The sequence below is a fragment of the Panthera tigris genome, chromosome A2 (assembly GCF_018350195.1).
Source record: "Panthera tigris isolate Pti1 chromosome A2, P.tigris_Pti1_mat1.1, whole genome shotgun sequence".
Lineage (NCBI taxonomy): Eukaryota > Metazoa > Chordata > Mammalia > Carnivora > Felidae > Panthera > Panthera tigris.
In genome coordinates, this window is record NC_056661.1 from 155,504,034 (window position 1) to 155,516,678 (window position 12,645).

The 12,645-nt window shown below is 38.6% G+C and overlaps 1 protein-coding gene across 1 annotated transcript; it reads right to left on the reverse strand.

The window, feature by feature from the left end:
- Positions 1–4,240: 4,240 nt before the first annotated feature.
- Positions 4,241–5,185, reverse strand: LOC102972594 (olfactory receptor 9A4-like). Its single transcript, XM_007090839.2, has one exon. It carries the CDS (start codon positions 5,183–5,185, stop codon positions 4,241–4,243), a length of 945 nt encoding a protein of 314 aa, XP_007090901.2.
- Between the last annotated feature and the right edge of the window lie 7,460 nt (positions 5,186–12,645).

The window sequence follows — 12,645 nt, forward strand, 5'->3', positions numbered from 1 at the left end:
TGCAAAAGAAATAGAAGTTTTAATTACACACCACTCCTTTTTTCTCCTTATCTCCTAATAAGGAACATTAGTTTATACTAGAATATTTCATATTTTGGGGCACCTGAGTGGCTCAGTCATTAAGTGTTGGACTCTTGATTTGGGCTCAGGTCATGTCCCAGGGTTATGCCACCCAGCCCTTGTCAGATTCCAGTGCTGAGCGTGGAACCTGCTTGGGATTCTCCTCTCTTCCTCTGCACCCCTCCCCTGCTCTCTCTCTAAAAAAAATTTAAAAATAAAAAAAAAGTAGGGACTCCTGGATGATTCAGCTGGTTAAGTGTCCAACTCTTGATCTGGGCTCAGGTCATAATCTCACAATTTGTGAATTACAGCCCCCAATTGAGCTCTGTGCTGACAAAGCAGAGCCTACTTGGGATTCTCTCTCTCTCTTCCTCTGCCCCTCCCATGCTGTGTGTGTGTGTGTGTGTGTGTGTGTGTGTGTGTGTGTGTGTGTGTGTGACAATAAATAAGTAAACATTTTTTTAAAAAAATTTTAAGGAAAAAAACTTATTTTACTTTGTATCCTATACAACAATATTTATGCAACATTTAGTATGAATATAATGAAATACCTGTAGGAAATAAAACAGGAAAAAAGTGAATGTCTTCTCAGATGTATATAACAGACACTATCTAGGATTAGCATTTTCTTTCACCAAGGAACTTTTCCTGAACAGAAACTACTAAAAACTTCCTGGTAAAAGTAGTCTTCTCTCCAGTTTTGTTTTTGTTTTAACTCTGACCATATAACTAAGAATACAAAGTATGTTAAGAGGCACATATTTAAAATAAGTTACAAAGTTGCAACACATCATGTCTGAGATACATCAAATTATACCTAAGATTTGAATATGATAATTACATGTGAATTATGATAACGAGTGTTTTTTAATTCCTTTTTTTAAAGCTTTTACTTAAGTTCCAATTAGGTAACAAATAGTGTAATATTGGTTTAGGTGTACAATTTAGTGACTCACATTTCCATACAAACATCTGGTACTCAATCACAAGCGTGCCCTTTAATCCCCATCACCTATTTAATCCCCCCACCCACCTCCCCTCTGGTAACCATCAGTTTGTTCTCTAGAATTAAGAGTCTGTTTCTTGGTTTGCCTCTCATTCTCCTTTTTTCCCCTTTGCTCATTTGTTTTATTTCTTAAATTCCACATATAAGTGAAATCATATAGTATTTGTTTTTCTCTGACTTATTTTGCTTAGCATAATACTCCATCCGTGTTATAGCAAATGGCAAGATTTCATTTTCTTTTATGGCTGAAAAGATGCTCAACACCACTGATCATCAGGAAAATCCAAATCAAAACTACAATGAGACATCACGTCACACCCGTCAGAATGGTTAAAATCAACAGCACAAGAAACAACAGGTGTTGGCGAGGAGGTGAAGAAAGAGGGACCCTCTTGTGCTATTGGTGGGAATGCAAACTGGTGCAGCCACTCTGGAAAACAGTATGAAGGTTCCTCAAAAAGTTAAAAATAGAACTACCCTATAATCCAGCAAGTGCACTACTAAGTATGTACCCAAAGAATACAAAAATACTAAATCAAAGGGCTATATGCACCCCGATGTTTATAGCAGCATGATCTACCCCAGCCAAAAGATGGAAACAGCCCAACTGTTCAACGGATGAACAGATAAAGAAAATGTGATGTGTATATAGAATGGAATATTACTCGTATTTATATTTAGATATCTGTATTGATTATCTGTGTACTTAGTTGTGAAAAGTAAAGACAAAAAATAAATAGAACAAATGTTATTGAGACTTGATAGTGTATATAGTAGTGAGGAAATGGTGTGAGGAATCTCACTTCATTTGGGGGTAGGAGACAACCGCTGGTTGAGAAATTAAGCCTCAGTGGGCAGACATATCTGTCTCCCAGCTCCCAGTGTGAACGTGGAGTAGGCATTCTGGTTGAGAATAAGATGGCTTGCAGGGCAGGGGCACAGTGACAGTGTTATGGACTGAAGGTTTATGTTCCCTTAAAATCCATATGTTGAAATGCTGACACCCAGTGCAGCTGATTTGGGAGATGGGGACTCTTAAGTAATTAAGCTAAAAGGAGGTCAATGGGTGGGGGCCTCATCACATAAGAATAGTTCTCACCAAAACTAAATTAGCCTGAACCTTGAACTCGGACTTCTAAGTCTCCAGAACTATGAGAAATAATTTTTTCTTATTTAAACCACCAAATGTGTAGTGTTTTGAAATGACAGCCCAGGCAGACTAACATAAACAGTAACTTTCCTTCATTCAGAATCAAAGACCAAACAGAAGAACCTCCCTTTGGTACAAAAGATGTTTCATGCCCCATCACAAATCACTAGACCTGGAACTTTCCTTCCTTCCTCATGGTCAGGGGCATTCAGAGAAGCAGTTTAGAGCACTGCATCCCTGAGATACAGGAAAGGAATGGAATTGTTGATGGAGGACAAGGGGAAGAATAGGAAATGCATTAGCAGTGGGTGATCAGAGCCTGATTCAAGCGGAAAGGGAAAAGAGAGAAAGGGAAAGAAGGAGAAAGAGAGGAATAGGAGAGCTCAAGGACAAGGGGAAAGAGGAAGAAGGAAGAAGACAGGTGGTGGATGAACTAAGGGTGATCAGGACAGGGTGCAGTAGGCATCGGTGATGAAGGTTCAGAAACCAAAGAAACCGATGAGGACAGTGAGGCTCTCTTTTCTGTCCTCCTAAATTGCCTCTACAAGCCCAGAGACAATGCAATCCCATTACAACCTATTGGTTAGCTACCAGAGCATGGGCTGGATTAAGACCCCACCCAACACCTCATATGTTGCCCATATGAGGTGGAATCAACTATATCATGGATGGTAGACTTCTCTGTCTTCACCAAATGGGAAGGCACCCTCACACAGTACTCTGCAACTCTATGGAACACCATCATCCACAGCTAGATGGCTGAATATCTGCCACCAGTTCAGGGCTGCCAGGAAGTGCTGAGCATTACCATTTAACGAACATCTTCCTGGGGCACCTGGGTGACTTAGTTAAGAGTCTCATTTATGATTTTGGCTCAGGTCATAATCTCAGGGTAGTGAGGTCCAGCACTGTGTCACTGATGGCACACAGACTCCTTGGGATTCTCTCTCTCCACTCTCTTCTGCACCTGCCTCCATTCACACAATTTCTCCTTTCAAAATATATAAACTTTTTTTAAATAAAAAATAAAAATAATTTTAAAAACCTACCTTCCTTCAAACCCCTTCCTCCAACATGATGAGCTTCCTACACTTGCATTGTCATAAAACCATGCCTTGTATTCTTGAAGAGCTGCAAGTTGAGAGGGTAGCTTCTCATTTCTTTGATGCTCCCCATAGAGAAAATCTATGACAGGGTACTGAGACAACTGGATTTCAGAGACAGAGAACTAAAGGCATCATGAGGCCGAAAGTCTGGGTCTGGGAGTAGTCTCAACAGACATAGTAGATTTAAGCAGTTGTACAACACAGGATTCTTTCTCTATAATTAGTCATTTAATTCTTACTTGTCTCAATCCCCATATGTCCCAAAATATTTCATATCTTTACATCGTTAAGACTTACTAAAAGTATTCCAATCCCCGTATCTCCACTCTAGATTGGTTCTGTGGCAAAGAGTATATAACATTGTATGTACTTTGCACTAGCAACGGAGCCTGGATAACATGAAGAACCAGCAGAGAAAAGGAGAACCATAGAATATTTAAAGTGCATATTGCCATCGCATCAAGAAATTGCACAAAAATATAGGAAAATCTCTACAACAGTTGATAAAGAAACAATGTGAGCATCTCCCCCTTGGTACTTATTATGGCAGATGCCTCCCCTCCCCTTCTTCCCACTTCCTTCCTCCACTAAGAAATATATCCTCAAAAATGCATTGTAGGCGAATTAATTGAGCTATGGAAAAATACAAGCATGTATGTATTACCTTTACCCAATCCTCCCACTTCCCAAGGATAGGCTTCAATGGTTCAAGTCGGGAACCATCAGAAACTGAGGAATGAGAATCTAATAGGCAGAAAATGGGTTTCTTACCTTCCATGTCTTCTTTGATGGCCCTGATTATAAGTTGTACACTACTGATTTTTGAAGGGAAAATAATGATAAGATAAAAGGTGGGGTTTTCTAGGTTACTGAAAAATGTATAGTGAGGACATTGTCACAAAACTGATGTAGAGAGATTTAATCCTTTACCAGTCGACAGCAGCGTTTCATACCATCCCGAAGGGCCTCTTTGACTTTGTCATTCCTCAGGGTGAAGATGAAAGGGTTCAGGAAAGGGGTTACCACAGAAATAAACAGGGAAACTATCTTGTTGTACTCAGCAGCCTGTGTTTGCTTAGGTTTCACATAGAGGAACAAGCAACTGCCATAGCCGATCACAACAAAGGTGAAGTGAGAGGCACACGTAGAGAAGGCTTTCCTCCGGCCCGAGGCTGTGGGGATCTTGAGGATGGTAGAGATGATGTAGGTGTAGGAGACTATTGTTGGGGTCAGTGAACCAATGATAATGACAACAGCCATTAAGAAGAGAACAAACTCTGTGAAAAGAGTGTCACCACAGGATAGTTTGAGCAGTTGCCCGCGTTCACAAAAAAAGTGGTCTAACAGATTTGACTTGCAGAAGGTAAACTGAAATGTGGCATAGACTGGCCATATTTCAGAAAGGAACCCAAACACCCATGACACAATGACCACCCAGATGCAGGTGTGGCTGTTCATAATGATGTTGTACCTCAAAGGGTTACAGACAGCCACGTAACGATCCACAGCCATCGCTCCGACTAAGACAAACTCTGTGGTCCCCACAGCAAGGTACAGGAAAAGCTGGGTGACACATGCAACCAGAGATATTGTGTGCATCCCAGGAAGCAGCAATCCCCAAAGCAGCATGGGCATGATGATGGATGTGATCATGATCTCCAAGGCAGACAAATGACCAAGGAAGAAATACATAGGGGACTGCAGACGTTTATCCACACAGACAATCACAATGATGACTGTGTTTCCCATTAGTGTCACTGAGTAGAAGAAAAAGAATATGGCAAAAAGAATGTGGTGTAGTTCTTGGGACCCAGGAAAGCCTAGAAGGCAGAATTCAGTGGCACTAGAGAGATTGTTCATCATTTACTCCTTGTTTCTGTTTGTCTTAAAACCTAGAGCTCAAAGACTGGTAACATGGCGCCACATAGTCCTGTTCTCCAAAGAGAAGGAAGACAGGTTAGGATGAGAAAATATTTTCAACCTGAAAACCTGGTGACATGCCCCGACTGCAATGCTCTGCACAAGGTCAGACATAAATGTGATCACCTTCAATCTAGCACAAGTCTGCCTGTCTGGAATAGGGGAAGACTCCTGAATCTCTACTGAGGATAAGAAAACGTTCTCTGTCTTTTTACACCACAGGATAGGCCTTCTCTCCAGGGACAGAGGATAAGAGTGTTTAAACTGACCACTTATGAAGCTGTGTTGATCAGCCACACCAGTCCGGGGACTGTGTCATTCTTCTTATGTTAACTGTAGCAGATGACATAACAGTGTTCTAGGTGATGGTCAAATCCTGGAACATTGAACCCTACACGTCATCCTTACTGGAATTGTCTAGACCCAACTTGGGGTAGTAGAAAAGCAGCAGAGGACTAAGACCAACACCCCTGCTTTCCCCAGAGTGTAAACTTCCATTGTACAGAGCAGACATATCTACAAATGAGAGCTCTGGAGCTCTCTGGAGATAATTTCCCAGGGCAGAATCATTCTTCTCTAAATCCATGTGCTTTGCAAAATGTTGGGAGAGAGGAAAGGTGGCACCTGTCCCTGACAAGGATAGATCTGAGGCCAGTAGCCTCTGTGGATGACTGGATCTTGACCTCTCACTTTATTCATCCCATTACTCAAATGTCATCTCCTCAGAGGATTCTATCCAGTAACCCTACACCAATTAGGAATAACTTGTTCATTTTTGGACTTTACCATTCTTTGTAGCACTTCTTATTACCTGATATGATATGTATACTAATTTCATTCCTTCATTGAACATTAAGCAAATTCAGCAGTGGATAGAACAAACAAAAATTCCTGCCCTATGGAGCTCACATTCAAGGGGAGGGTGGATGCCAGATTATATACAAGACAAGTAAGTACAATTATGATGCTAGTCTATTCATCATGCTGGAATAAACATAAGGCAAGGAAGAAGGACAGGAAATCTAATTTCATGTATTCACAGTTCATCTATGATACTAGAATATAAACTGTATGAAGGCAGGACATGTGTGTATATATCTATCTATATCTGTATCTGTATCTACATCTATATTTATATCTATATTATTGTTGAGCTATAAAGTCATGCTGATAAATTTCCCTACATGATAGTTGCTTGGATGTGTGCTATATGGTTAAATAGTACTTGATGTTCATTAAAGCAGCCGGGCCATACCCCGTGGAGCCTACTCTTCTTGATTTGCTTTCATGGCTCACATTACCATTTCCCCTTCCTCCCTTCCCTTACTCACGCCACCTCCTCTAAGCCTCTGAAGGTTGGAATGATGGGAAAACAGGTTAAGAACAGTATTGTGGGGATGGCTCAGTGATCTGCATTGCTAAAATGTCTGTGTATTGGGCACTGGGTGAAAAAATATAGAAGAATCTTAGCAGTGACTGTTTTTAACATTGGAACAGAGGAGAAATAAATCTGCTCTCTGCTGTGTAGAGGGGATTCGGTGATGTCCTCAACCACTCTTTAAGCTCTGGGCCTCCTTTGTTCTAACAGGCAGCCAAGCCCAGAACTCCAATCTGATCTTCTCCTACTCTCTCCTTCCTAGAGGAAAACCCTGAGAAAATACTCACCCCCATGGAGGGGCCTCTCCACCCTTCTCAGACTCTCCAGGACTTGGATAACTTGTCTGGCTACTGCTGATGCATATACAGGGGCCACAGCAACTTACTCAACAGGAGCTGAGCAGAAACTCCAGAAATAACAGCATTGTGGGAACTGAGGGTCTCTTTCTCTCTCCTTCCCTCCCACTACCCTCCTTCCCAAGGGGACTTAGTCACTGAGGTACCTGTTCTTAATTAGCCCAGGTTCAGGGCGTCCCTAAGCAATCAGACTGCGGAAAGCAGAACAAACTTTTAGTTATTCCCTTTTTTGACCAATTAAGGGTCAGAACTTTTGAAACTTTTTGCTTAATGAAGAAACCTGAAATCTCACCAATCACAGGCTTTCAATACCAAAAGTGCCTCCTCAAAGGCCCCAAGTCTAGGATTCAAGAGACATCTCAGACTCTAAGCAGATTACCCCTTCTGCCCTATATCCTAGACTCTTCTCCGATTCTCTTAGCTATTCAGAGAAAAAATCATCCCCTAACCCCCAATAGGACACATTACAATTGACATCTAAAATGTGCACCAGTATCCTAAAAGCATGCATATTGGTCTCAGTCAAAGCCTTAACTTCACCAGAAATCCCCTACAAAGCCTGTTTCCTCCTTCACTCATTTCATAGAGAGGCTCCTGCTCCTAACTCTGAGGACATTCCAGAAAACTGGGGAGAGTTTCTGCCTCCAAATTGTACTTCGCTCTCTGCTACTGTCTCAGGTTTCCACTCTTCTGAACACACATGCATCTGTATGCATTCAAGCAAGATTCTTACATTTATTTCTATGGTGTGTCCATGTTTGCCAGCTGGGCACTTCAAAGTGGGAAGCATAAGGACAGACAATGCAGGCAGTTATATCTACAACCTGAACCAACTGACAAATGTAAATTGTAAGTCTGCTTTATGCTAGAGCAAGACAGAAAAAATGGCAGCTACAACCATGTATCTGGATTTGGGATTTCATTTGAAGTATACCTGTTAAATCTGAGAGGGTCAATAGATGCAGAAGGGTATAATTTGGGAATAATCTTCCTTCCCATTTCTGATGTTGCCAAGCCCAACTAGATTGCCATATAATATTAGAAAAAATTTATAAGTATGTATCTGCATATTCTTTATAGAAAATCCTGTGAAAATCTATTTTAAAACCTTTTCTCTCTCATTAACAATATATAAAAATAGATAAAAATAGATATATATGGGAATGCAAGCTGGTGTAGCCACTCTGGAAAACAGTTTGGAGGTTCCTCAAAAAATTAAAAATAGAACTACCCTATGGCCCAGCAATTGCACTACTAGGTATTTATACAAGAGAAACAGGTATGCTGTTTCGAAGGGACACATGCACCCCAATGTTTATAGCAGCACTATTAACAATAGTCAAAGTATGGAAAGAGCCCAAATGTCCATCGATGGATTAATGGATAAAGACAATGTGGTGTATATATACAATGGAGTATTACTCGGCAATCAAACAGAATGAAATCTTGCCATTTGCAACTATGTTGATGGAACTGGAGGGTATTAGGCTAAGCGAAATTAGTCAGTCAGAGAAAGACAACTATCATATGACTTCACTCATATGAGGACTTTAAGACACAGAACAGATGAACATAAGGGAAGGGAAGCAAAAATGATATTTAAAAAAGCGAGGGGAACAAAACACAAGAGACTCTTAAATATTGAGAACAAACAGAGGGTTACTGGAAGGATTGTGGGGGGGTGGGGAATGGGCTAAATGGGTAAGGGGCATTAAGAAATCTACTCCTGAAATCATTGTTGCACTATATGCTAACTCATTTGGATGTAAATTAAAGAAAAAAATAGAAGCTCCTGTAACAGGAAAACTAAATGAATAAAAATTTTAAAAAATAGATATAAAGCCAAAAAAAATAGATATAAAGCGTATCTATACATGTTGCCCACTTTTATCTCTGCATAGTGTTCCATTATAGGGATGCCCATTCTTTATTAGTTAGCCCTCTGCTGATCATTGCTTATTGTGTTCATTTTATTGTGAAAAATGATGCTATAAATATCTTTATACATCATAACTCCATACACATTGATATTTCTGATAAATCCCTAGACTGGGCACTTATAAGGTAGATATGTTAAAGGTATTGGTTTCTATTAACACCAATTATACTCCAAAGATTTTGGATTGATTCACACTGACACTAAGACTGTGTGATAAGAGCACTCTTGATTTCCTGATCTGCTACTAACCAAAGATATGATCATAATTCATTTAAATTAAAGACAACTATATTAAAATACTTTAAATGAGAAATCAATTGGAAAACCTGCTGAAGTAGAAAATGTTTTGAAAGTTAAAAATTACCAAAACTGATTCAAAAAGAAATTAAACACGTTTCCTAAGTATTCCTAATATGGAAAATAATTGAATTCATAATTCAAAATGCTCCCACACAGAAAACTATACTTTCAAGTGGCTTTACTGGTATATTCTATCAAATTTTTAAGGAAGAAATATTTCCAATTCTACATAGAATTTTCCAGAAAATTGAGTGCAAGGGAACGCTGGTCATTAATTTTATGAGGTCAGAATTAAATCTTGATACCAAGGACACTGAAAGAAAAGAAAACTAAGAACCAATATCCTTTGTGAATATGAAAGGAAAAATCCTTAGTAAAATATGAGAAAATAAAATCCAGCAATACTTAAAGAGAATAATGTGCCATAAAAAAAAGGATGGTTTTATTCCAGATATGCTAGGTTAGGTTAACATTGGGAGATTAATATAATTCACCATATGAACAGAAATAAAGAGAAAAACCACATGGTCACTTAAACAAGAGCAGAGAAGGCATTTCACTAAAATCAACATCCACTGATGAAAAACTCTGATCAAACTAGGAACAAATGGAATCTTCTTTAAACTCATAAATAGAACCCACCAAAAATCTAATTCTAACATGAAACCTAATGATGAAAGACCTAATTTCTTCCTCCAAGATAGGGAGGAAGGCAACAATATCTGTTCTCACCAATTCTATTCAACATTAAACTGGACATCCTAGCTAATGCATTAAGGCAAGAAAATGAAATTAAAAGCATACAGTTAGGAAATAAAGAAAAAATATTTATTTGCAGATTACATAATCCATTATGCAGAAAATCCTCAGAGATCCACAAAACAAAAACAAAAACAAAAACAAAAACAAACAAAAACTTCCCAGAAATAATGAGTGATTACCAGGCCCACAGGACAAAGGCCTCAATATATAAAAATCTATTGTATTGTTACATACTAGCAAGAAACCAGAGATGGAAATAAAAATTATAATTTATAATAAGATGCAAAAAATGAAATACTAAAAGATAACTCAACAAACTGTATATGACTATACACTTGAAACTATAAAACATGGCTGATATAAACTGAGAAATACCTAAATAAATTAACATTGTATTTTCATGAATCAGAAGCTTGAATTTTGTTTAAATGCCTTTTTTTTTTAAATTAGTCTCTAAATTCAATAAAATGTCACTCACAATCCCAGGAAGTTTTTATTTTAATATTGAAGAGCTGACTCTAAGATTTCTATGCAACTATGAAGAACTAAGAAGAGCCAAAAGAATTTTGAAAAAGAACAAAAAAGGTGGGAGACTCACAATACCTTATTTACAACTTAATTTAAGTTACAGTAATCAAAACACTATCTTACTTACATACTATGATTAGATCAACAGACATAAACCAATAAAATAGAATAGAGAATTCAGACACAAAGGCCAACATACATCTTTAATTGATTTTGACCACATGAAGTGTTGGTGAAGGTGTGGAGAAACTGGATCTTTCGTACAATGCTGGTGATATAAACAACAAGTAAACATACACTTACCCTACAAAGCCATAATTCAACTTCACTCTTAGATATTTTCCCAATCTATAAGAAAACACACACCACAAAAGACATCTTCGTGAATGCAATTTTATTCACAATAAACTCGAAAAACCCAAGTAATGCTTAATAAGTGAATGGATAAATAAATGGTACATTCATACAGTGGAACACTACTCAGAAATAAAAATCTATTGATAGATGCACATCATGGATAATTCTGTACAGGGCTACAGTAAGCAAAAGAATCCTGACATAAATATTATTATTTCATTAATAAGCTCAAGAAACAAAAAATCTGATCTATAATAACAGAAAACAGCCTGAGGTTAGGAATGAAAATGGAGATTTATTCAAAAGGAGCACAAAGAAACCTTTAGGGTGATGAACATATTTTATAATTTGGCTGTGATAGCTACATGTATATATACATTTGTTAAAACTCACTGAAATTTACACATCAAATGGCTACATTATTGTATGAAAATTAACATTAAAAATGTTGAAAATATTTTTTAAATAAACCCAAACTATAACAGGAGAGGGCTCATCATTAAGGGATTGATGGGTAGAGAAATGAGGTAAGGTTAAGTGAAGTATAAAGTTATATTAACTATAAAGTATATAAGGCTTTATATACTTTAGGGTATACTGAAGGCTAAAACAGAATAGGTAGACAAAGTAAGGTATGTCGAATATGGTTGTGGATTAGGTGTGAGGATGGGAAAAGTTAAAAGAACACAAGGTGAAGACCAGGCTTAACTAACCCTAATGGATGTCAGAATGTAACAAATTACGTAATTTCCAGACCATTCTCCAAACAGATGTTCTCTTTGACCATGTTCTATCACCTTTTTGAGTAACTTTCTGCAAGCACCTCTTAAGTTTACAAACAAACTTTAGTTTGTAAAATGGATGACAGATATAAACCACCAGTAAAGCTTATAACATGAGAGCACAATTTTAAAATATTCGTCTTTGGTGAAAGTTAAAGGATCTCAAGACAGTGAACAATCGTGGATAAACTATTGAGATTAGAATCAGGAACCTGAATGCTAATTCCTTTTCATACCCACTAGCTATGTTATATTCAATTCGGTGTGTGAGTGTTCAACTCTCTGGCTTTGGTTTTCTCTTCTGAAATATCAGGGCAGTGAGGTACAGGATGTCTGACCTCTCTTTCAGAATCTCTACCTTGCCCAAAGTGAAGGGGCAAGGAGCAGAAACTGAGCTAGTCCTTGAGCCTTGAATTGATGCACTGAGCCTCTCAGCCTCCTGCTGAGGCTCTCCACTCATTACCTTTGGTCATGGAACCCCTCTGCAAAGCTAAACTTTTTGTCAGAATCAGCTCTTTCCAGATAACCTCATGGGCATTCATAGACCACACCAGACTCGGTACCTAAAGTTACCCTTGCTTACTGGATTGTTTATGTGGGTAAAGCTGGTGACTGCCCAAACTCAAAGTTGGCCAAACCTGAAGGCCATTCCATGTCTATATTTTTTCCATATTCCACATAAGCACACTGGAGACACAGGCAAGAGGAGAAGTCAACATGGACCAGAGAAATAAAGAGCCATCTTGATGATCTAGGAGGACAGATAGGGTTATTACCCCAAGTGCTGAATGCCTGCCCACAAAAGAAGGGATGAGAGGAAATTATCCTTACTTGCCTGCCTCAAAAGTCTGCTAACTGACCTTCACGTCTGCCATCACTTCCCTCTTTCTACTCTGTTCTCCCCATAACTGCTTGAGTGATCTTTTAAGACACAGATTGGATCAGGTCTCTCCCCTGATTAAAACCTTCTCACTGCTCATTGGTCACTGTCCCGAGTGCCC